This window comes from Oryctolagus cuniculus, chromosome 17 (assembly GCF_051225735.1).
Source record: "Oryctolagus cuniculus isolate XC-2025 breed Fujian yellow rabbit chromosome 17, ASM5122573v1, whole genome shotgun sequence".
Taxonomy (NCBI): domain Eukaryota; kingdom Metazoa; phylum Chordata; class Mammalia; order Lagomorpha; family Leporidae; genus Oryctolagus; species Oryctolagus cuniculus.
In genome coordinates this window covers 41,571,819-41,596,369 of record NC_142883.1, presented here as the reverse complement: position 1 = coordinate 41,596,369, position 24,551 = coordinate 41,571,819, and the positions used below count along the sequence as shown (strand labels likewise).

The window sequence follows — 24,551 nt, the reverse complement described above, 5'->3', positions numbered from 1 at the left end:
GAATCAGTCAGTATATAACCAAGTATGAATATGAGAAGTAAACAGTAGTAGACGAAAATGGAACGTGAACTGAGTGTTCTGAGAAACGGCAGCTAAGGGATCATTTGTTTCTCTGTTGGGGCAAGAAGAACAGTGCTCAGAGAAAATACCGTAATGCTAGCAGGTGATAGAAGAGCAGGCTGCTTAGCTTGTTGTGCTTCTGCCTTTTCTAGGAAGAAAAATTTTCCAACAGAAAAAAAGAGAAATATTAGAGAATTAGACCAATGATTGATAAGAGAGAGGATAGTTCAAATCTTTAGGTTCTATCTATCTCTGTTTTCATATCAGAAGAATAGTTCCAGCAGATAAAATGATAGAGCTAGTTACTATTCTGAAAAAAATCCTGGAGGACAGTGGAGTGTAAGGAAACTGAGGCTAGGCAAATGTTATTCTACCTTTCAAAAAGATGAGAAGAATAAAAGCATAGATCTGGGGGCTGGTGCTGTGGCGTAGTGGGTAAAGTCGCTGCTTGCAGTGCTGGCATCCCATATGTGTGCCGGTTCGAGTCCCAACTGCTCCACTTCCAATCCAGCTCCCTGCTATGGCCTGGGAAAGCCATGGAAGATGGCCCAGGTCCTTGGGCCCCTACATCCGTGTGAGGAGACCCAGAAGAAGCTCTTGGCTCCTGGCTTCAGATTGGCGCTGCTCCGGCCATTGCAGCCATCTGAGGAGTGAACCAACAGATGGGAGACCTCTCTCTCTCTCTGCCTCTGCCTCTCTGTAATTCTGCCTTTCAAATAAACAAATAAATAAATAAATAAATAAAAAATCTTTAACAAAAGCCTAGATCTGGATACTATAAACTGGTAATAAACTGTGAAATTCTGGGACAGGCTATTTGGTAAGGAGATTTTAATTACTTAAAATGGTGGGTCTGTTATAAACAGATTGTTCCAACTTATCTTTGGTCTCTCTTTCTGGTAGATTTGTGTGGGTTTGCCATCCTCCTGTTCTGTAAGTAAACTATTTTTGGGACATGGCCATACTTGTTCGTTTCCATATTGTCTATGAATGCCTTTGTACTACAATGGCTTAGTTGAGTGGCTGCCCCTGAGACCATATAACCTGAAAAGACAAAAATATTTACTGAATGTCCTTCCCAGAAAGTTTGCCAGACAGCAAATTAGAGAAATGGTACAGACTATATATCTGATGTAAGTAGGGCATTTAAACATTAGCCATACTTTTTTTTTTTTTAAGATTTATTTATTTATTTGAAAGGCAGAGTTTACAGAGAATAAAAGAGAGAGAGAGAATGAATCAATCCATCTTCCATTTGCTTGTTTACTCCCAAATGGCTGCACAGCCAGGCTAGGTCAATCTAAAGCAAGAAGCCAGGAACTTTTTCTCAGTCTTCCATGTGAGTGTAGGGGCCCAAGCACTTGGGCCATCTTCTGCTGCTTGCTGCTTTACAGGACACATTAGCAGGGAGCTGGGTCTGAAGTATAGCAGCTGGGGCTGGAGCTGGTGCCCAAAGTGGCTTTAGCTGCTAATTATGCCACAGCACCAGCCCCTAGCCATACTTTTGGAAAGAATGTTTTAAAATACACATTTTTTGGGCTGGCACTGTGGCATAGTGGGTAAAACTGCTGCCTGCAGTGTTGGCATCCCATATGGGTGCCAGTTCAAGTCCTGGCTGCTCCACTTCCGATCCACCTCTCTGCTCTGGCCTGGGAAAGCATTAGAAGATGGCACAAGTCTTTGGGCCCTTGCACCATGTGGGAGACCAGGAAGAAGCTCCTGGCTCCTGTCTACGGATTGGTGTAGCTCCACACGTTGCGGCCAACTGGGGAATGAACCAGAAGATGGGAGACCTCTCTCTCTGCCTCTCCTTCTCTATCTGTGTAACTCAAATAAGTAAATAACTCTTAAAAAATGCATATATTTTTATTTGATACATAGTAATTGTACATATTTATGGGATACAGTGACATTTCCATTCATTTATACAATGTAATGATCAGATCAGGTTAGTTGGCATATATTTCACCTTAGACATAAAATTTTTCTTTTTGTTGGGTTAGCTATTTCTGTTAGCTATTTAAAAAAATTTTTTTTTATTTATTTGAAAGGCAGAGAGAGAGGTAGAGACAGAGATCTTCTATCTGTGGGTTCACTCCCTAAATGGCTGCAATGGCCATGGTTGGGCCAGACTGAAGGCCAGGAGCCAAGAGCTTTCTCTGGTCTCCCATGTGGGTGAGGAAGCCAAAGGACTTGGGCCAACATCATCCACTGCTTTCCCTGGCCACTAGCAGGGGGCTGTATTGAAAGTGGAGCAGCAGTTGGGACTTGAACCAGCACTCATATGTGATGCTGGTGCTGCAGGCAGCAGCTTATCCCCTGTGTCACAACGCTGGTATTTTAAAATACCAGTTAATTGTTATCAACCCTAGTTATCCCTGTGCCATAGAACATTAGAAGTTATTTCTCCTGTACCCCTGGACCCATTAACCCTGGAATTTACCCAAATGGAATTAAAGGGGAGAAAAAAAGAGCCATTTGCACCTCAATATTTGTTGCAGCTCAATTAACAATAGCTAAGACATGGAATCATCCTAAATGTCCATCAGTGGATGACTGGATAAAGAAACTATGGGATATGTACTCTATGGAACACTATACAGCAGTAAAAAACAGTGAAATCCGGGCATTTACAACAAAATGGAGGAGGCTGGAAAACATCATGCTGAGTGAAATAAGCCAGTCCAAAAGGGACAAATATCATATGTTCTCCCTGATCGATGGCAACTAAACAAGCATCTAAAATGATACCAATTGAAGTGAAATGGACACTATGAGAGACAATGACATGATCAGCCCTTGTCTAGACTGTTAAGGAACAACTTACTATTTTATTCCTTTTAGTATTTTTGTTGTTGTTGTTGTTGTTGCTCTGTTCTACATAAGACCACTGGTTGAACTCTGTAATCAATGCACAATCATTCTTAGGCATTTAAAATTAACAGAAAAGTGATCTCTGTTAAACATAGGAGTGGGAATAAGAGAGGGAGGAGTTATATAGGTCGGCACATGCTCACTCGGACTTACCTCCAATGGTGGAACTAGAAATGTGCCAGGGGATTTCAACTCAATCTTACCAAGGAGGCAGGTACCAATGCCAGCGCACTTGGTAAAGTGATAAGTATAAATACACAACCGATCAAAAAGATAGGGTAAGTGTCGATGAGATTTCACAAATAAGACCAGTGTAAGCAAATAATGAAGGATAGAATTAAAAGGGAGAGAATGATCCTGCAGGGGAAACAGGACACACAGCAGACTCATAGAATGGCAACACTCCTGCCTCGGAATCAACACTTGGGACATTCGGATCTGGCTAAAAGGTCCATGAGAGTATCACAGGCATGGAAAGCCATGACATGGTGGCAAAAAACAATCTACGGGCGCCGGATTCCGTCCCGGTTGCCCCCCTTCCAGGCCAGCTGTCTGCTGTGGCCAGGGAGTGCAGTGGAGGATGGCCAAAGTACTTGGGCCCTGCACCCCATGGGAGACCAGGATAAGTACCTGGCTCCTGCCATCGGATCAGTGCGGTACGCCGGCTGCAGCTCGCCGGCCGCGGCGGCCATTGGAGGGTGAACCAACGGAAAAGGAAGACCTTTCTCTCTGTCTCTCTCTCTCACTGTCCACTCTGCCTGTAAAAAAAAAAAAAAAAAATCTAAATGAAAGATCATGGTGAACAAGACCCCAGCAGAAGGAACAGGCCATAAAGGAGGGAGGCACCTTTCTCTGAAGGGAGGAAGGAACCTCCACTGTGATACGGCCTTGACTAAACAAGTTCAGAGTCGGTGAACTCAAGGGGCTTCCATAGCCTGGACAGCTCATAGCAAGAGTCTCGGGTGATTGCTGACGTCATAAATAAGAGTGCCAATTGTTAAATCAACAACGGGAGTCACTGGGTGCATGCTCCCCACGTAGGATCTCTGTCCTTAATGTGTTTTACCTGCTCTCTCCACTCTATCTCCCCCATGCCTTCCCTAGACTCTGGTAACTACTGTTCTTTTCTTCCTTTTTTTAAAAAAATGTTTATTTATTGATCTTAAAGCAGAGTTATATGGAGAGAAAGCATGAGAGACAGAGATCTTCCATCTGCTGGTTCACTCCCCAAATAGCTGTAAGACCTGGACTGGGCCAGGCCAAAGCCAGTATCCAGGAACTACTTCTGTGTCTGCCACATGGGTACAGGGGCCCAAGGATTTGGGCCATCCTCCACTGATTTCCCAAATGCATTAGCAGGGAGCTGAAGTGGAGCAGTCGGACTTTAACCATCGCCCATATGGGATGCTAGTGCCGCAGACCATGGCTTAATCAACTGTGCCACAGTGCTGGACTCTTCTCTGTTTCTTCAACTTTGCTTCCATATATAAGTGAGAATTGTCGTGATACTCATATGACAAATATAGGTTATGACTTTACAATTGGCTAAATGTCTCTTAAATGGAATCATTTGTCAACCTGGAGAAGTCTCTAGCATCATGTTGTGGGATTCTATTCTTGTTTGTCTGGTCAGCATCTAGCGTCATGGTTAAAACCATTTCAGAAGGTAGGCTTATTTTTGTAGATAGTTCAGTATAGTAGAGGCACAGAATTTAGATTCACAGTTACTGCCAAAGACTGGAAAATATAATTCAGTTGAATAAGTATCAAGTTATATACTTGAAATACTTGGTTATCAAAAAAGAAGGTGAGTAATTACCTGCCTTGGTGTAGTCTGTCACCAAGAAGACCTTAATGGACTCAGCCTGAACAAAGAGTGCCATAGAGAATAGCAAAGCATGCTTCCTTCCTTGCGTCAGATCCAGGAAATTAATTAAGCCAACCATCCCACCATGAGACTCTGCCTGGAGCATTGTTATCAGTGGTTACCACAGCAGACAAATGGTGCCTTTACAGAAGTAATCGAGATACCAGGCTGTCAGAGGAGCAATTGAAATGGCTAAACATGTTTAGCTTGGAGAAAGGGAAAGTTAGGGAGACAGAACTGATAAATATCTTTAAATATTTGGAGACACATGGAAGGAGGTATAGATTTGTGTTTTCAAAAAAAGTCTTCAATGTGACCAACATTGTAAATGTTATTTTCTGAACATTTCTCATTAGAGCTCACTTGTGCACAATTGTTCAAGTATACTTAGGAAATGCTATGGGAGAAAAGACATTGCACTAGCCTTCTTTAAAAAAGTTATGGTTATATAATGTAATTTGCATACATGCAAAAGGAGTTTGAGGGGGAGAAATCACTGTATACTGGAATTAGCATGAAAGGCTTAATAGGATTTTTACTAGACCTAAAAGAATATCTAAAACTCAGATGCATTGAGAAGATGGGAAGACATTGTCAGATGGGATGTGGCACCAGTGCCGTGTGAAAGCAGGACTGTACTCTGTGTAGGAATGAATAGGGTAGCTGAATGGGAAAGTCTTACAGGGAACCGAAAGTCAGTGCTGGATAGTAAAGCGAAAGGTGAATTTTTCCACTCCATAGAGATCCTTTAATACCTGACACGGTCCTGTGAGTCCTCTGGCTGTTCAGGCAGATGAAAGTTTCAGGACCTGGAATTAGCTTTCTCAAGAGGGTGAGGTTTGCTTGCCCTGAATTAAAGTTCTCAGGAGGATAGGTCTGCGGTTGGAGAATGTTAAAGAGGAAGAAGCACTAAAGAAATCTTAACCTACATTCCAAAAATACTTCCTAGTTGTTCAGTTGAAAGATTCTCTAATTTTTACTTTTGACAAGCAAATCTCTAGTTCATTGTTTCTTTTAAAGATTTTTATTTATTTATTTATTTGAAAGGCAAAATTAGAGAGCAAGAGAGAGCAAACTTCTGTCTGCTGGTTCACTTCCCAGATGGCTACACAGCCAGGAGTGGGCCAGGCTAAAGCTGGCAGCCAGAAGCTTCATCCTGGTCTCCCACCATGGTGACAGGGGCCCAAGGACTTGTGCCATCTTCAACGGCTTTCTCGGGTACATTAGCAGGGAGCTGGAGCAGAAGTGGAGCAGCCAGCATTCAAACCCGTGCCCATATGGGGATGCTAGCCTCACAGGTGGATGCTTAACCCAGTATAATGCCAACCCCTACTTCACAGTTTCTAAAAACTCTTCCTTATAGTTCCTTACTGCGCTCTTTGTTTTCCTCCTCCTCCTCCTCCTTCTTTTTTTTTTTTTTTTTTTTTTTTTAAGAACTATTTATTTATTTGAGAGGCAGATTTATGGAGAAAGAGATCTTCCATCAGCTGGTTCACTGGTTCACTGGCTGTAGTGACAAGAGCTGGGCTGATGAGAAGCCAGGAGCTTCTTCCAGGTCTCCCATGCGGGTGCAGGAGCCCAAGCACTTGGACCATCTTCCACTGCTTCCCAGGCATAGCAGAGAGCTGGATTGGAAGTGGAGCAGTTGGGACTCGAACTGGCACCTATATGGTATGGCAGCACTGTAGGCAGTAGCTTTACTCACTATGCCACAATGCCAACTCCCCTATTTTCTTTTTAAAGATTTATTTGGTTATTTGAAAGGCAGAGTTAGAGAGAGGGAGAAAGAGAGAGAGAGAGAGAGAGAGATCGAGAGAGAGAGATCTTCCATTCTGTGGTTGACTCCCAAAATGGCTGCAATGGCCAGACTGGGCTGAACTGAAGCCAGGAGCCAGGAACTTCTTCCATATTTCCCACGTGAGTTCAGGGGCCCTACTTCTTGGTCTGTCTTTCACTGCTTTCCCATCCCATATGGAATACCATTGCTGCAGGCCATGGGTTAACCCACTGCACCACAGCACTGGCCGCACCCCACTTTTCTGCAAGAAGGAAAACAAGCCTGTATGTAGATGACACCTTTTTTGGTTATGGTTTAAGACTTAGATTTTTCCAGATTAATGAGGAAATTTTGAAAAGTGTGGTAAGGGGCCAGCACTGTGGTGTAATGGGTTGGACATCCACCTGTGGTACTGGCATCCCATATGGGCGCCGGTTCAAATCCCAGCTATTCCATTTCCGATCCAGCTCTCTGCTGTGACCTGGGAAAGCAGTACACGATGTTCTAAGTCTTTGGGCCTCTGCAGGGGTGTGGGAGACCCAGAAGAAGCTCCAGGCTCCTGACTCTGGATTGGCCCGGCTGCAGCCATTTAGGGAGTGAATCAGTGGATGGAAAATCTGTCTGTAACTCTGCCTCTCAAGTAAATGGATAAATCTTTAAAAAAAAAAAAAAAAAAGGCCAAAAGTATGGTAGGACTTCAAGGGTGAAACTGCAATATTTCAGTTAAAAGTTTATTTAGGAGAGTGTCAGGGAGGGCCGGCGCCGTGGCTCAATAGGCTAATCCTCTGCCTACAGCACTGGCACACTGGGTTCTTGTCCCGGTCAGGGTGCCAGATTCTGTCTGGTCGCTCCTCTTCCTGTCCAGCTCTCTGCTGTGGCCCGGGAGTGCAGTGAAGGATGGCCCAAGTCCTTGGGCCTTGCACCCACATCGGAGACCAGGAGAAGCACCTGGCTCCAGGCTTCAGATCAGCACGGTGCGCCGGCCGCAGCGTGCTGGCCACAGTGGCCACTGGGGAGTGAACCAACGGAAAAGGAAGACCTTTTTCTCTGTCTCGCTCTCTCACTGTCCATTCTGCCTGTAAAAAAAAAAAAAAAAAAAAAAAAACGGGCCGGCGCCGCGGCTCACTAGGCTAATCCTCTGCCTAGCGGCGCCGGCACACCGGGTTCTAGTCCCGGTCGGGGCGCCGGATTCTGTCCCGGTTGCCCCTCTTCCAGGCCAGCTCTCTGCTGTGGCCAGGGAGTGCAGTGGAGGATGGCCCAGGTGCTTGGGCCCTGCACCCCATGGGAGACCAGGAAAAGCACCTGGCTCCTGGCTCCTGCCATCGGATCAGCGCGGTGTGCCGGCCGCAGCGCGCCGGCCGCGGCGGCCATTGGAGGGTGAACCAACAGAAAAGGAAGACCTTTCTCTCTGTCTCTCTCTCTCTCACTGTCCACTCTGCCTGTCAAAAACAAAACAAAACAAAACAAAACACATAAATAATAAAGAAGAGTGTCAGGAGGGTGATACTGCTGAAAGGCTAAATTGTAGAATACTTCAGGAAGGGAGGAAGGGAACTTAGAATTGAAAACTTGTTTAAAGGGAACTGCTCAGTGCCTGTGTGTAACACTTGCAATGCTGGCATCCCGTATGGGTGCTGGTTTGAGTCTTGGCTGCTCCACTTCTGATCCAGCTCCCTGCAAATGTACATGGGAAAGCAACGGAAGATGGTCCAAGTCCTTGGACCCCTGCACCCCTGTGGGAGACCCGGAAGAAGCTCCTGGTTCCTGTCTTTGGATTGGCCCAGCTCCGGTTCTTGTAGCCATCTTTAAAAATAGATTAAATAAAAATGACTCCTGTAACCTGATCAGATTTTTATCAGTGGTTTTGTTCAAGATGGACAAGAGGCACAGAGGATTTCATGTTCTAGAAAACTGCTCTTTGAGAGTATGAATATTTTTTGCTATTTATCTTTCATTAATATGGGTAAGTGAGGCATAAGCATGAGCTTTACTTGGGCTTCAAAATAATTTAGTGACTGGGAAGGGACTACAATGCAAATTTGATATGTGATAGCTTATTTTCATAATGCTAATACCTGATGGGAATGCTTTAAACTCCTAGTAAGTGTCATTTAGACTGGTTCCAGTGATACAAGTACTGATTTTTATGATCTTGTATTACTGTTTAATGGCATTCACTTTTTTTTTTCTCCTGAATTGCCTTCTACACAGAGCTTGGAGGACTCCTGAAGTATGTTCGACCCTTCTTGAATTCCATTAGCAAGGCTAAAGCAGCTCGTCTGGTCCGATCTCTTCTTGATCTGTTTCTTGATATGGAAGCAGCTACAGGGCAGGAGGTAAGCTATGTTGATGACAGAAAGTAGACAATATGCACAAAAGCCTGCTTCAGTGAAAGAAATGCATGCTTCATTGTGGAGCTGTGTAGAAGGCACAGCTCAGGTCTTATCAAGTCAGTTTCTCTTTGTTACAGGGCATTTGATACTTTGGGTCTGTTCCATGCTTTGCTTTGTAAGTGGAGATTGTCAGTGGTCCCTGGAATCCTCATTACATCAGGGTCACAAACTGATTCTTGTCTTTGAGGTATTGTATTGCCACACCTTTGTAATGTTTTCTATGTATGCGGTACCTTTCATCTTGTGTCACAGAGCTTCTTCTAAGCACTAATTAAGTCTTGTGGCACCCTTTCTTGGCACGTTTTGTACTGCATATATGCCTCTGTTGGGGGTGAGCATCTACTTATTTGTGTCTTACATTGGTACACGTGACTTTGATGTTCTTGTAGGTGACTCTGAGATCAGAGCAGACCTTGAACTGTACTGAAGAGTGCCACTCTGGAATCACGGAACTTCTTCCAGCCATTTCAGACATAGCTGTATTTTCTGCAACTCAGGACAAGACACATACCAAAATTAAAACTTTTTCTGGGAGCTGGTGTTGTGGCCTAATGGGTTAAGCTGCCACCTGTAAGGCCAGCAGTCCATTAGGTTCCAGTCGAGTCCTGGTTGCCCCCCTTCCAATCCAGCTGCCTGCTGATTTGCCTAGGAAAGCAGAGGAATATGGACCAAATGCTTGGGCCCATGCATCCATGTGGGAGACCCAAATGAAGATCCTGCTTTGGCTTGGCCCAACTCTAGCTGTTGTGGCCATCTCAGGGTAAACCAGTGTATAGAAGATCTCTCTGTTTCTCTCTCTCTTTTTTTTTTTTTTTTGATGTATTTTTAAATTTTTTTTAAAAAAGATGCATTTTTATTTGAAAGAGTTACACAGAGAGAGAAGGAGAGGCAGAGAGAGAGGTCTTCCATCCACTGGTTCACTCCCCAATTGGCTGCAATGGCTGGAGCGGCGCCGATCCAAAGCCAGAAGCTTCTTCCGGGTCTCCCACAGGGTCCCAAGGACTTGGGCATTTTCCTCTGCTTTCCCAGACCATGACAGAGAGCTGGATCAGAAGTGGAACAGCCAGGACTCAAACCGGTGTCCATATGGGATGCCGACACTGCAGGCTGTGGCTTTCCCAGATATGCCACAGCGCTGGCCCCCTCTCTGTCTCTTTCTATGTTTCTCTCTCTTCCTCTCTGTAACTCTGTCTTTTAAATAAATAAATAATCTTAAAAGTCATTCTGTAAAAAGTGGTAGATTCAAGAAGGGTTCTAGTCCCAGTTGGGGTGCTGGTTCTGTCCCGGTAGCTCCTCTTCCAGTCCAGCTCTCTGCTGTGGCCCGGGAAGGCAGTAGAGGATGGCCCAAGTTCTTGGGCCCTGCACCCGCATGGGACACCAGGAGGAAGCACCTGGCTCCTGGCTTTGGATCAGTGCAGCGTGCTGGCTGTAGTGGCCATTTGGGGGAGAACCAATGGAAGGAAGACCTTTCTGTCTTTCTCTCTCTCACTGTCTAACTCTGCCTGTCCAAAAAAAAAAAAAAAAAGACAGTCACTCTTCTTATAAGCTTTATGTGTTTTTATGTGTTGAGGAAGGCAGGCAATAAATATATAAAATGTCAGGAAATATTAAGGAATTGCTAGTTGATTATGGGTCTGATTGTTTGCTGTAGCCTATGTAGGTATACAGTTGAAAGATTTGAAAGGCCATAGTAGCATATTGAGCAAATGGTGAGGAATAGTAAAAAAAACCCACAACACAAAAGTTCTACTTTGAAGTCATGTCTTTTGTAAAAACTGTTTTTGTTTTCTTTTTGTCTTAGTGATTCGTTGAGACCTGCTTTAAAGTACCATAACTGACTTCTTTTTAAAAAAGATTTATTTATTTATTTGAAAGAGTTACACACACAGAGAAGGAAAGAGAGAGAGGGAGGGAGGGAGGGAGGGAGGGAGGTGTCAGTCTTCCATCTGCTGGTTCACTCCTTGATTGGCTGCAATGGCTGGAGCTGTGCCTATCCGAACCCAGTACTTCTTCTGGGTCTCCCATGTGGATGCGAGGGCTCAAGGACTGGGGCCATCCTTTACTACTTTCCCAGGCCATAGCAGAGAGCTGGAGTGGAAGTGGAGCAGCCGGGTCTCGAACCAGTGCCCATATGGGATGCTGGCACTCCAGGTGGCAGCTTTACCGGCTAAGCCACAGCACCGGCCCCTTTTTTGACTTCTTTTATAGAGTTTTCAAATTCATCTGTTTCTGGCAGGCTATGTTTTATGATGATAGATCAAAAAACAAGTAATATTTAGATGCTTGCCTATTGGACCAAAGTGTTAGAAATTTTTTATATAGATACATTTATTTATTTGAAAGGCAGAGTTATAGAGAGAGTGAGAGAGGAAGGGGCAGAGATCTTCTATCTGTTGGTTCATTCCCCAGATGGCCACAACGGCAGGAGCTGGGCAGGTCTGAAGTCAGGAGCTAGGAACTTCTTCCAGGTCTCCCATGTCAGTACAGGGACCTAAGCACTTGGGCCATCTTCCACTGCTTTCCCAGATGCATCAGCAGGGAGCCAGATAGGAGGTGGAGCAGCAGGAACTTGAACTGGTACCCATATGGGATCCAGCACTGCAGGTGGCAACTTTACCCACTATGCCACAGTGTTGGACCCCTATAATTATTTTATTTTTTAAAAAGATTTATTTATTTTTTGAAAGAGTTACAGAGAAGGAGAAGCAGAGGCAGAGAGAGAGAGAGAGAGAGAGAGAGAGAGAGAGAGGGAGGGAGGGAGGGAGGGAGCCCCTCTATCTGTTGGCTCACTCCCCAAATGGCTGCAGTGGTCAGGGCTGGGCCAGGCCGAAACCAGGAGCCAGGAGCATCATCCAGGTCTTCCATGTGAATGCAGAGACTCAAGGACTTGGGCCATCCTCCACTGCCTTCCCAGGCACATTAGCAGTGAACTGTATTGGAAGTGGAACAGCCGGGACTTGAACCAGCACCCATGTGGGATGGTGGCACTGCAGGTGGGTTTACTCACTATGCCACAGCACTGGCTCCTAGAATTATTTTTATGAATAAAAGAAAATTATTTTTATTAGATACTTGTCTTAACTAACCCTAACTTTTAACCAACCCTACTTTTTTAAGATTGTACTTTTGGCCAGCACCGTGGCTCAATAGGCTAATCCTCCGCCTGTGGCACCGGCACACCGGGTTCTAGTCCCGGTCGGGGCACCAGATTCTTTCCCGGTTGCCCCTCTTCCAGGCCAGCTCTCTGCTATGGCCCGGGAGTGCAGTGGAGGATGGCCCAGGTGCTTGGGCCCTGTACTCAATGGGAGACCAGGAGAAGCACCTGGCTCCTGACTTCAGATCAGCGCGGTGCGCCAGCCGCAGTGCACCGGCCGCAGTGGGCACTAGAGGGTGAACCAACAGAAAAGGAAGACCTTTCTCTCTGTCTGTCTCTCTCTCACTGTCCACTCTGCCTGTTAAAAAAAAAAAAAAAATTGTACTTTTTGGGGCAGGATTTGGCTAGTGGTTAAGAACCCTCTTGAGACACTTACATCCCACACTGAAATGCATGAGTTTGAGTTCTGGCTCTGCTGATTGCAGCTTCCTACTAATGTGCACCCTGGGAAGCAGCAGGTGATGAGTCAGGTACTTGGGTTCCTGCCACCCATGGAGGAGTCCTGAATTGAGTTCTAGTCTGCTAGGTTTGCACTGGTCAGTCCCAGCTGTTGCAGGCATTTAAGAAGTGAGCCAGTGGATGGGAACTTCCTGTCTGTTTCTGTATCTTTTTCTCTCTGCCTTTCAAATAAATAAACTTTTTAAAATAAAAAATGTGTTTTTTTCTCATGAATGTGAATCCTATTTAGTTTAAATAGGTTACTTATTTATTTATTTTAAAGATTATATATTTGAAAGGCAGAGTTACAGAGAGAAGGAGAGACAGAGAGAGAGGGAGAGAGGTCTTCCATCTGCTTGGTTTACTCCCTGAAATGGCTGCAACAGCCAGGATTGACACAAGTTGAAGCCAGGAACCAGGAGCTTCTTCTAGGTCTCCCACATGGGTTCAGAGGCCCAAGTACTTGGGTCATCTGCTGCTGCTCTCCCTGGTGCATTAGCAGGGAGTTGGATGTGAAGTGGAGCAGCCGGCACTTGAACTGGTGTCCATGTGTGATGCTGGCGCTGTAGGCCAGGTCTTTACCTGCCGAGCCATTGCACTGTCCCCTAAATTGGGTACTTTAAAGTTGGCTGACCATTAAATGTTTGTTTGAAAGTAATGTTACTGGTAACTTTCTTTAATAAAGATCATTTGAAAGAGTTACAGAGAGAAAAATAGGAGAATGAGAGAAAGAGTGATCTCTGCAGCCCATTGGGAGCCAGGAGCCAAGAACTTCATCTAGGTCTCCCACGTGGATGGCTAGAACTCAAGTATTTGGGCTGTCATCTGCTACCTTCCCAGCTGCATTAGCAAGGAGTTCGATTGGAAGTAGAACAACCAAGACTTGAACCTGCGCACATCCAGGATGGTGGCATTGCAGACCATGTTTTAACCCACTGTGCTACAACACTAGCTCCTACTAGAAACTTTTTGTACGGAAAAAATATTTTTATTAGTGTGTTAGTGTGAAGTAAAGACTGCTTTTTTTTTTTTTTTTGATTAGCAATTTATCTTTTATCATGAGCTAGAGTCTTACTATATATACTAAGAAGAACTTCTTTTGGTAATTTTTGTAGATTATAGGTTATTTGCTTGTTTTGGAACAAATATGACTCATCTAGATTGCTTCATCTGTATGTCATATTCAGCATGGCCAACTTTGATATCCAACTATTAGTTAAGTCCTGTTCATCTTTTTTGATGTCTGCTTCTCCACCTCTTTTCTCTTTGTTCCCTCTTTACAACTAGCAGCTAGCTTGGTTCTTAATTATTTGCTATTTGAACTACTGCAAAAGCCTCAATCTGTCCTGTTACCATTGACAGAGATATCTTAGTAAGTAGGCCTCTGATCATTTTGTTAATTTATTTTATCTTTTTAAAGATTTATGAAAGAGTTAGAGGGAGGGAGGGAGACACAGAGAGAAATCTTCCATCCCTTGGTTTACTCCTCAAATGACTGTAATGACCAGAGCTGGGCCCATCCGAAGCCAGGAGCTAGGAGCTTCTGCGTTTCCTTCATGGGTGCAGGGGCCCAAGCACTTGGGCCATCTTCTGCTGCCTCTCAGGCACATTGCAGGGCACTGGATTGGAAGCTAAGGAGCCAGGACTTGAACTGGCATTCTGGTATGAGATACCTGTTTTACAAGTTGCAACTTAACCCAGTGTAACAGAATGCCAATCTCTGATAGGCATTTCTTAGCTCCCCTTCTGTGCTCCCAAGTCACAGAGAGCTAATGACTTAAATATTCTTTGTAAAAATAGTTCATTGAGGGAGCCCAGTGTTCAGCCTAGCAGTGAAGATGCTTGCATCCTGCATTTGGAGTGCCTGGGTTTGATGCTGGCTCTGGCTCCTCACTACAGCTTCTTGCTAATGCAGACTCTGGAGGGCAGTGATGATGGCTCAAATAAATAGGTTCTTGCCACCCATGTGTCAGACCTGGATTGAGTTTCCTGCTCTTGGCCTGGCCCTGGCGCTGGCTTAGCCCCACCTGTTGCAGGTATTTGGAAAATGGACCAGGAAATGGTAGCTTGCTCTGTCTCTTTGCTTCTGAATGAATAAATGAATGAATGAATAAATAATAAATAAAGAAGGAAATAGAGGTGAGTATTGTGGTGTGGTTGGTCATATCAGAGTGCCTGGTTGGAGTCCTGGCTAACTCCATATCCAACTTCCTGCTAATGTGCATCCTGGGAGGCAGCAGATGATGGCTCAAGTATTTGAGTTCCTGCCACACATGTGGGAGACCCAGATGGAGTTCTGTGCTTCTGGCTTCCATCTTGCCCATCCCTGGCTGTTGTGGGCATTTGGCATGGGGGTGGGATGGGGGAGTGGGTGGGTGAATCAGTGGATAGAAGATCGTGCTCCTCTTCTGTTTCTTTTCTCCCTCGTCTCCTTCCGTCTTCTCCCCTCCCCTCCCCTCTCTTCCTCTCCTCTCCCTATTTTCTCTCCTCTCTCTTTCCCTCCTTCCCTCCCTCTGTGTATGTGTGTTGCTCTGCCTTTCAAATAAATAAAAGAAAAATTATTTAGTGAATATTCTTCAGTTTCTAACATGAGCAGAGATCTTACTTTGAGTTTGGCTTCTTAAACATAACCCAAAACTTTGAAATTGCAGTTGACTTGATTTTTAAAAAAAATTATTTATTTGAAAAAGTTACAGAGAGAGGTAGAGAGAGAAGTCTTCTATCCACTGGTTCACTCCCCAGATGGCCGCAACAGCTGGGGTTGAGCCGATCCAAAGTGAGGTGCTGGGGGCTTCTTCCAAGTCTCCCACATGGGTGTAGGGGCCAAAGGACTTGGACCATCCTTGGCTACATTCGCAGGCATGTTAGCAGGGAACTGGATCAGAAGTGGAGCAGCTGGGACTTAAACCAGCACCCATATGGGATGCTGGTGCTGCAGGCCAGGACTTTAAACCTTGTACACCATAGCACCAGCCCCAATTGGCTTGCTTTTTAGTTTAATTTTTGATTCTATCTTTATTTTTATTAAAACTTTTATTGAGTTTAGGATTGGAGATTAAGTAGCCACCAAGCAGCTCTAATGAGGAGTTGTAAAGATTTCACTGAACCTCTTACTGGTGAATCATCCATATGCTGTGTACTATTCATCTGCCAGTTTATTTTTTGAGCTTGAATTTGGTATTTCGAGACAAAAAACTCTTAGCAGTCTGAATTATGCACTTTAAAACTAAAACATTACAACATCTCTTAAGAGAATTTGGGATTTATTTACATAAAAACTTGGATGAAGCAGTTCTCTGGAAAGCAGGGTTTCTCATTTCATTTCCTTTTGTATTATGCTCTGATTAGTGACCACAATACAAAGCTTAAAGTAACAGAAGTTAAATAAGGTCTGTAGTACTTACTCTGTGTTTTTTCAGAGCTACCATGTCAAAGATACCTAATGGTTTACTGCAGGAGCTAGTGTAGAATACTATCCTACAAAAACAGTAGTTATAAATCAGTTGCTTTTTATCTTACATTTAATTTCTTTAGACACTAAATAGAATATGTAAAGAAGAAATTAAAGCTGTTCTCCAAAGCATGGTTTGTAGGAAGAATGTGAAGACATAACGTTGCATGTACTGTCTTACTTGTTGCAGGTCGAACTTTGTTTAGAGTGCATTGAATGGGCCAAATCAGAGAAAAGAACTTTCTTACGCCAAGCTTTAGAGGTATGTGTAAACATTAAAACTGATTGTAGGTTTCTAGGTACTAGGTTAGGTAATGCCATCCCAGTCAAAAGTGTTTTCAGCACTTGTGTTACCCAGTCACCTAAAGATTATTGACGATGGTCCTACTCCCTGGTTGAAGTTTTAATACAGACCCGAAACTTGGTTCAGGGAAGTAAACAACAACATGGTAAAATTAGTTGGCACTGGCCTTAACAGGAGACAGTATTGTGGACAAGATGATTTGTCATGCTGAATTTGATGTTATCATCAGGACTTCTGTGACTGTCAATCTTTGATTTCTTTCTGTGGCTTTTTTTTATGCCCTTCCCTTGAATCAATGCCTTTTTTCTTTCCTAGGCAAGACTAGTGTCTTTGTACTTTGATACCAAGAGGTACCAGGAAGCATTGCATTTGGGTAAGTAAACTGGTAGAAATTGATGAGCCATTTTAGCTATCTAAATGAATTTTTTCTAATTCTGACTGTTCTTAATAATTGCCTATTAATAACATATTTCACCTGCTCTAAGAAGAATTTAAAGTAGCCTAAATTTACTCTATCATACCATATACTGTTTTGAAGTTCTGAGAAAGTGGCTAGAGATTTAGAGAACTTAAACTTAGTGTTTAAGTTTCTTGAATTTAGAGCAGTAAAATCTTTCCATTTTAATAGTTGAGACGGTTTTCAATGTGTATATATGTTTTGTGTTTGACCCCTTTTACATTTCAGATTTTCGTTTTAAAATGGCACATGTTTAAACATGTCACACTTATTACATGTTTATAATTAATTTAAAATCTACTTTTAAGATCAAGAAATTAATTGGGTCTAAACATATGTAGAAGCTGGATTGGGCCAACTTAAGGCTTTCCCCTGTGTGGCCTTTATTTAATTTTAAATTTTTTAAGATATTTATTTGTTTGAAAGTCAGAGGTACAGACAAAGAGGGAGATCTTCTATCCACTGGTTCACTCCCCAGATGGCTGCAGTGACCAGTGCTGGACCTTGCTGAAGCCAGGAGCTTCATCCAGGACTCCTATGTAGGTAGCAGGGCCCAAGCACTTGGCCATCTTCTGCTGCTTTTCCTAGACCATTAGCAAGGGGCTGGATTGGAAGTGGAGCAGCTGGGATATGAACTGGTGTCTACATGGGATCTTGTTGTCACAGGCAACAACACCACAACACCGGCCCCCATGTGTGTCCTTTAAACACAATGAAACTTTCCCTTGCTCCTTTTTATTTATAAGTAGATCTGGAATATTTTCTGTAGACAGGAAGACTTCATGACTTTTATGGTCTTTTAAATTGAAAAAATTGCCTGTATATAATTTTTTTCTTGCAAAACTGGCAATTTTATGTGGTTTAAACAAATAGTAGCATTTAAATAGCTTCAGAAAAACAGTGGAATATGGCCTAAGTACGTGGGCCACTGCCACCCATGTTGGAAATCTGGATGGAGTTCCTTCCTCCTGGCTTTGGCTCTGGCTGTTGCAGCCATTTGGGAAGTGATCCAGTAGATGGAAGATTCTTTCTCTCTCTCTGACACTGGCTTTCAGATAAATAAATAAATCTTTAAAAACAACAGCAGCAAATAGTAACATTACAAAAACTCCAGCTTCATTGAGATATTTCACAAACTAAAATTCACCCTTTTAAACTGTACAATTTAGTGGTTTTGACATGTTCACTAAGTTAGCAGTCATCACCACTAATTTCAGAGCATTTTATCAGCCCAGAAAGAAACCCTGTGTGTAGTCATTTTCCATTAGTTCTCCATGCCCCAGCCCGAGGCTTCCCTAATGTATTTCCTGTTTCTGTAGGTTTGCTTACTTTGGACATTTCATATACGTGAGATTATGCAGTATGTAGTCTTCTGCGAATGACTTCTTTCACGGACTGTAATATTAATATGTTCCATGTTTATGTTGTAGCATGTGTCAGTACTTCATTTCTTTTTATTGCTGAATTAAGAGTCCACTGTATGGATTTATCACGTTTATCCATCATCAGTTGATGGACATTTGGATTGTTTCTACTTTTTGGAATTTGAAATACTGATATGAAGAGGCTTTATGTGGACATGTTTTCCTGTTGGGTATATACCTAGGGTAGAATTGGTGGATCATATAGTAACTGTTCAGTTTTTTTTTTTTTTTTAAGATTGATTTATTACTTCAGAGGCAGAATTACAGAGAGATGGAGAGACAGAGAGAAAAGTCTTCCATCTGCTGGTTTACTCCTCAAATGGCCATAACAGCAGGAGCTGGGCTGATCTGAATTCAGGAGCCAGGAGCTTATTATGCATCTCCCATGCAGGTGCAGGGGCCCAAGCACTTGGGCCATCTTCTGCTGCTTTTCCAGGACATCAGCAGGGAGCTGGATTGGAAGTGGAGCAGCTGGGACTTGAACCAGCACCCATATGGGATGCCAGTGTCACAGGCAGATGCTTAACCTACTTTGCCACATTACCATTTAGCTTTTTAAGGAGCTGCCATACTGTTTTCTAAACTGGCTGCACCATTTGAGTTGCAGCCATGTATGAATGACTGTAGTTTCTTTGCATCTTTACCAACGCCTAATATCATCTGTTTTTTCTTCCAGCTATCCTGATGTGTATGCAGTAGCATTTCTTTTTTCTTTTTCTTTTTCTTTTTTTTTTTTTTTTTTTGACAGGCAGAGTGGACAGTGAGAGAGAGAGAGATAGAGAGAGAGAAAGGTCTTCTTTCTCCGTTGGTTCAGCCCACAATGGCCGCTGCGGCTGGTGTGCTGCGCTGATCCAAAGCCAGGAGCCAGGAGCTTCTCCTGGTCTCCCATGTGGGCGCAGGGCCCAAGGACTTGGGCCATCCTCCACTGCACTCCCGGGCCATAGCAGAGAGCTGGACAGGAAGAGGAGCGACTGGGACAGAATCCGGCGTCCTGACCGGGATTAAAACCTGGTGTGCTGGCGCCGCAGGCGGAGGATTAGCCTATTGAGCCGTGGCGCTGGCCATGTAGTATTTCATTATGATTTTGATTTGCATTTCCCTAATGCAAGTGATATTGATTATTTTCAAGTGTTTCTTGGTCATTTGTACATCTTTGGAGAAATATCTATTTACATACTTTACTTTTTTTTTTTTTTAAGATTTATTCATTTATTTGAAAAGCAGAATTAGAGAGAGGCAGAGGCACAGAGAGAGAGAGAGAGAGAGAGAGATCTTCCATCTGCTGGTTTATTTCCCAAATGGCTGCAGTGGCTGGAGCTGGGTCAATCCAGAGCCAGGAGCCAGGAACTTCTTCCAGGTCCCTCACATGGGTGCAGGGACCTGAGGACTTTGGCCATCTTCTACTGCTTTCCCAGGCTATAGCAGAGAGCTGGATCAGAAGTGGAGCAGCCGGGTCTCAAACCAGCACCCATATGTGATGCTGGCACCACGGGTGGTGGCTTTACCTGCCACACCACAGTGCTGGCCCCCTTTACTTAGTTTTTAGTTATGTTCTTTCTGTTTTTGTTTTTTATTCTGAATACAGGTCCCTTACCAGATTCATGATTTGCAATTTTTTTTCCATTCTGTCGATTGTTTTTTCACTTTTTTTGATGATGTCCTTTGAAGTAGATTTTTTTTTTTTTTTTTTGAAAGGCAGAGTGGACAGGAGAGAGAGAGAGACAGAGAAAAAGGTCTTCCTTTTCCGTTGGTTTACCCTCAATGGCTGCTGCGGCTGGTGCACCGCGCTGATCCGAAGCCAGGAGCCAGGTGCTTCTCCTGGTCTCCCATGTGGGTGCAGGGCCCAAGGACTTGGGCCATCCTCCACTGCACTCCCGGGCCATAGCAGAGAGCTGGACTGGAAGGGGAGCAACCGGGACAGAATCCAGCGCCCCGACTGGGACTAGAACCCGGTGTGCCGGCGCCGCAGGTAGAGGATTAGCTATTGAGCTACGGCGGCGCCGGCTTGAAGTAGATGTTAACCTTTTTTTTTTTTTAAAGATTTATTTTTATTTATTTGGAAGGCACATTTACAGAGACAGAGACAGAGAGAGAGAGATCTTTCATCCACTGGTTCACTCCCCAAATGGCTGCAACAGCTAGGGCTGGGCCAGGCTGAAGCCAGGAGCTTCTTCTGGGTCTCCCACGTATGTGCAGGGACCCAAAGACTTAGACCATCTTCAGCTGCTTTCTGAGGCACATTAACAGGGAGCTGAATCAGAAGTGGAGCAGGTAGGATTCAAACTGGTGCTCATTTGGGATGCCGACGTCACAGCTGGCGGCTTACCCGCTATGTCGTGATGGCGGCCCCTCAGGCAGGTTTTTTTTTTTTATCCTGAGAGTTATGAGAATGGGAAAGTGAGATTTTATAAGTGTTATGGTATTAAGATTATGGCTAACAAAGAGATATCTCTATCTCCTTTCCTTCTCTAGGTTCTCAACTGCTTCGGGAATTAAAAAAGATGGATGATAAAGCCCTTTTGGTGGAAGTACAACTTTTAGAAAGCAAAACATACCACGCCCTGAGCAATCTGCCGAAAGCCCGAGCTGCCTTAACCTCTGCTCGAACCACAGCAAATGCCATCTATTGCCCTCCTAAACTGCAGGCCACCTTGGACATGCAGTCAGGTAACTTGGAGCTACTTCTGGGATGTGTTTTCTTCGAGCTCATCTTTCAGCTGCAAGGAATGAGGCTTGGGTCTGGAATCCAGTGGGCTGATTTGGTTTAAGCCAAATCAACACTTTAATCCTTAAAGGATTAGAGGCTACCTTTCTAACTAGCTAGTCTCCCTCCTGTTACCTCTACATAGCTGTCTGCCTCCTGTTAGTTACTTCACATGGATTAAGAATGTGTTTATCTGTGCATGACCAGGTAGCCTGGCTGGTACAGCTGAACTCTCTAGAGACGTCTTCCTTAATTTTCCTCTGTGTCATTATGCAGAATGCTGACATTTCTCTTCAAGATTGGTCTAACTCAACTCTGTTAACTCTTGGAGACCTTTGTAAAGCTTGTTGGACTTTTTGAAAGGGCCTTAGATCAGGGCTTAGTATAGTATGTAGCTTTGTGGTATAGTGTGTCAATGTTAGGGTTAAGCCCGGGGGTTGGCAGGTGGGATATTGTTTCTTGAATTCAGCAGCTTTTTTCCCAGGAGACATTGCTGTTGAGGGAGTGTTGGAATTGGAGGCAGAAGATTGGTTTGGGTGCTGATGTTCAGTCTCATGGGTAAAAGATAAACCCACCAGCTTGCATTGGTGTTGTGCTCTAGAATCAGACTTTCTTAGGTTGACATCTCGTTCTTTGGTTGCTAGATGTGTGACTTTGGGCAAATTCCTTAATTTATCTTTAACTTTTGCTGTCTGTAAAGTGGTGCCAGTCACTGTACCCCCTCATAGAACTGTGCAGCTTAAGCCAAATATTGGCAACTTTGTTTAAGCCACTACTCTATTAACTGTTCCCTTCCTAAATAATCAAGATTTGAATTGCATCCTGTTTTTTTTGAGAGACAATAGAGATGGTTCCTTTACAGAATTTATACCACTGTCCATTTTTACCCCTCATCAAGAGTGATTTTCCACTTGTCTTTTTGTTCCATAATAAGTCTTTAGTCTTTCTTTTAAACCAGAGGTTGTCTTCTCAGTTTTTGATCTGTCCCGGCTAAAAAAACCACAGCACCTTCTCCTTTTTTAAAAAATTATTTGAGAGGCAAGAGAGAGAGAGAGAAGGGGAGAGAGAGAAAGAGAGAGAGGGAAAGATGTCTTATCTACTTGTTCACTCATTGAGTTCCTTCAGTGTCTGAGACTGGATCAGACTGAAGTTGGGAGCTGGGAACTCAATCCAGATTTCTATGTGGGTAGCAGGGCACGAACTACTTACATTATCATCCCTGCTTCCCACGGTCTGTACTGGCAGAAAACTGAGATCAGAAGCAAAGCTGAGACTCAAACCCAGGTACTCTGATGTGGGATTCAGGCATCATAATCAATATCTTAACTGCTAGGCCAAATGCGTGTCTCCCTCCCTCCCTTCCTCCCTCCCTCCCTCCCTCCCTCCCTCCCTCTTTCCTTCCCTCCCCTCCCCTCCCCTCCCCTTCCCTTCCCTTTCTCCTTTTTTTTTTTTTTTTTTTTAAATTTGACAGGCAGAGTTAGACAGTGAGCGAGAGAGAGAGAAAGGTCTTTCTTCCGTTGGTTCACCCCCCAAATGGCCAGTACGGCTGGAGCACTGCACCAATCCGAAGCCAAGAGCCAGCTGCTTCCTCCTGGTCTCCCATGCGGGTGCAGGGCCCAAGCACTTGGGCCATCCTCCACTGCCTTCCTGGGCCACAGCAGAGAGCTGGACTGGAAGAGGGGCAACCAGGACTAGAACCCGGTGCCCATATGGGATGCTGGCACTGCAGGCAGAGGATTAACCAAGTGAGCCACTGCGCCATCCCCTTCCTTCCTTCCTTTGCACAGGGGCTGGCACCGTGGTGCAGTAGGTTAATCCTCCTCCTGTGGCACTGGCACCCGATAGGGGCGCCGATTCTAGTCCTGGCTGCCGTACTTTCAATCCAAGTCTGCTAGGACCTGGGAAAGCAGTAGAAGATGGCCCAAGTCCTTGGGCCCCTGCACCCATGTGGGAGACCAGGAAGAGGCACCTGGTTCCTGGGTTCGGATTGGTGCAGCTCCGCCGTTGGGGCCATCGGGGGAGTGAACCAGCAGAAGGAAGACCTTTCTCTCTGTCTCTCCCTCTCACTGTCTCTAACTCTACCTCTCAAATAAATAAATAAAATCTTAAAAAAAAAAAAAAAAGGTACAGAGGAGAGGCCAAAGCAGAGACTGAAATATCTTTCCTTTGCTGGTTCACTCCCTAAATGGCTGTAACAACCAGGGGTGGGCCAGGTAGGAGCCAGGAGCTTCATCTGGGTCTCCCACATCACCAGGGAGCTGGATCAGAAGTAGAGTGGCTGGGGCTTGAACCTATGCCCACACGAGATCCCGGTGCTTTAGGTGGCGACTTTACCTGCTACACCACAGCACTGCCCTCCCCCTTCTCCTTTTTCAATTGCTATCTTCCCCTTTCTGTTAATATTCTTGAAAAAGTTGAAATTTTCCTTACTTTGGTGTCTGTGTTAACGCCTTGGAAGAAGTCAACAGATTCCCTAAAAATTTCTGATTTTTGGATTGGCATTGTAGCATAGTGAGTAAAATCGCTGCCCACAATGCTGGCATCACATATGGGCACCAGTCCAAGTCTTGAGTACTTCACTGTTGACTCTGCTCCCTATTAATGGCCTAGGAAAGCAGCAGAGGATGTCCCAAGTGCCTAGGTCCCTGCTGCCCATGAGGGAGACCTGGAAGAAGCTCCTGGCTCCTGGCTTTGGCCTGGCTCAGCCCCAGCCCAGCTGCTGTGGCCCTTTGGAGAGTGAACCAGCAGATGGAAGATCCTTCTCCCTCTTTCTCCTTCTCTATATGACCGTGACTTTCAAATAAATAAATCTTTAAAAAAAATACCAAAAAATTTCTTTTATGGGAATCCAACCCTGTTGAACATTATAGGGTTTTGTTTGTCACTGTCTTCTTGGTTTTCCTCGTAAATATTTGTGGCCATAGTTGCTATTTCCTTCTAACCCTAAAGCATGCATGTTGCTTTTTAGTTCTTTTTCCTTCCTGTTCTCATTTTCTGTCCAGTTTCATCTCCCGTGGCTTAGCTTCCACATAATACTGATTTCTGGTAGCTTCCCTCGTTCTTAAACTCTAGATCCAGGTTTCCAGCTACTTAAAGGATGTATGTATGTAATATCCCATAGGTATCTCAGTGTCAACATATCAAAACTAAATTTATTTTCCAATTCTCCTGCCTAGCTTTTCCTTTCTGCATTTCCTGTCTTAGTTAATGGTATTATTATTGTCTTAGTTGTTCAAGCTGTTGTCTTTGGAGCAGTTTTGACTCCTTCCACTCCATCCGTTAAGCCAGTTACCAAATCATGTGGATTTTCCTGTTTCTACAGGCCACTCCTGTGAGTTACCACCCAGGCCCCTGAGGCAGTCAGTCCTTCACAGTCTAGACGCTAGTACCTTGGTGCTTTGTCTCATCCATTCTTACTGATTTCACTGTCATTTTTCTGAGTCACAAATCTGATCATACAGTTCCTTTGTTAAAAATTTCTTCTTGTCTCCAGGCAAACTTTGTCTTTAATGTGGTGTTCAAAGGAAGGCATCCTTCCCTTTTTACTTTCCTCTCTGGTATCAGATTCTCTGGATACTTCATGCTGTCTCCTGTTTTGGTGCCATTGTATATCTTGTCTTCTCTGCTGGAATTCCCCTTTCACCTTGT

At 44.3% G+C, this 24,551-nt stretch overlaps 1 protein-coding gene across 4 annotated transcripts in view; it reads left to right on the top strand.

Moving 5' to 3' along the window:
- PSMD11 (proteasome 26S subunit, non-ATPase 11) overlaps positions 1–24,551 on the top strand; it is a 91,486-nt gene that overhangs the window by 56,413 nt on the left and 10,522 nt on the right. For all 4 annotated transcript variants that reach the window (XM_089317422.1, XM_089317421.1, XM_089317420.1 and 1 more), the window contains 4 exons: positions 8,790–8,914; positions 16,205–16,276; positions 16,634–16,691; positions 20,672–20,866. In XM_089317422.1, the coding sequence (XP_089173548.1) occupies positions 8,891–8,914; positions 16,205–16,276; positions 16,634–16,691; positions 20,672–20,866 (349 nt within the window). In that variant the 5' untranslated portion in view covers positions 8,790–8,890. The remainder of the gene's footprint in view (positions 1–8,789; positions 8,915–16,204; positions 16,277–16,633; positions 16,692–20,671; positions 20,867–24,551) is intronic.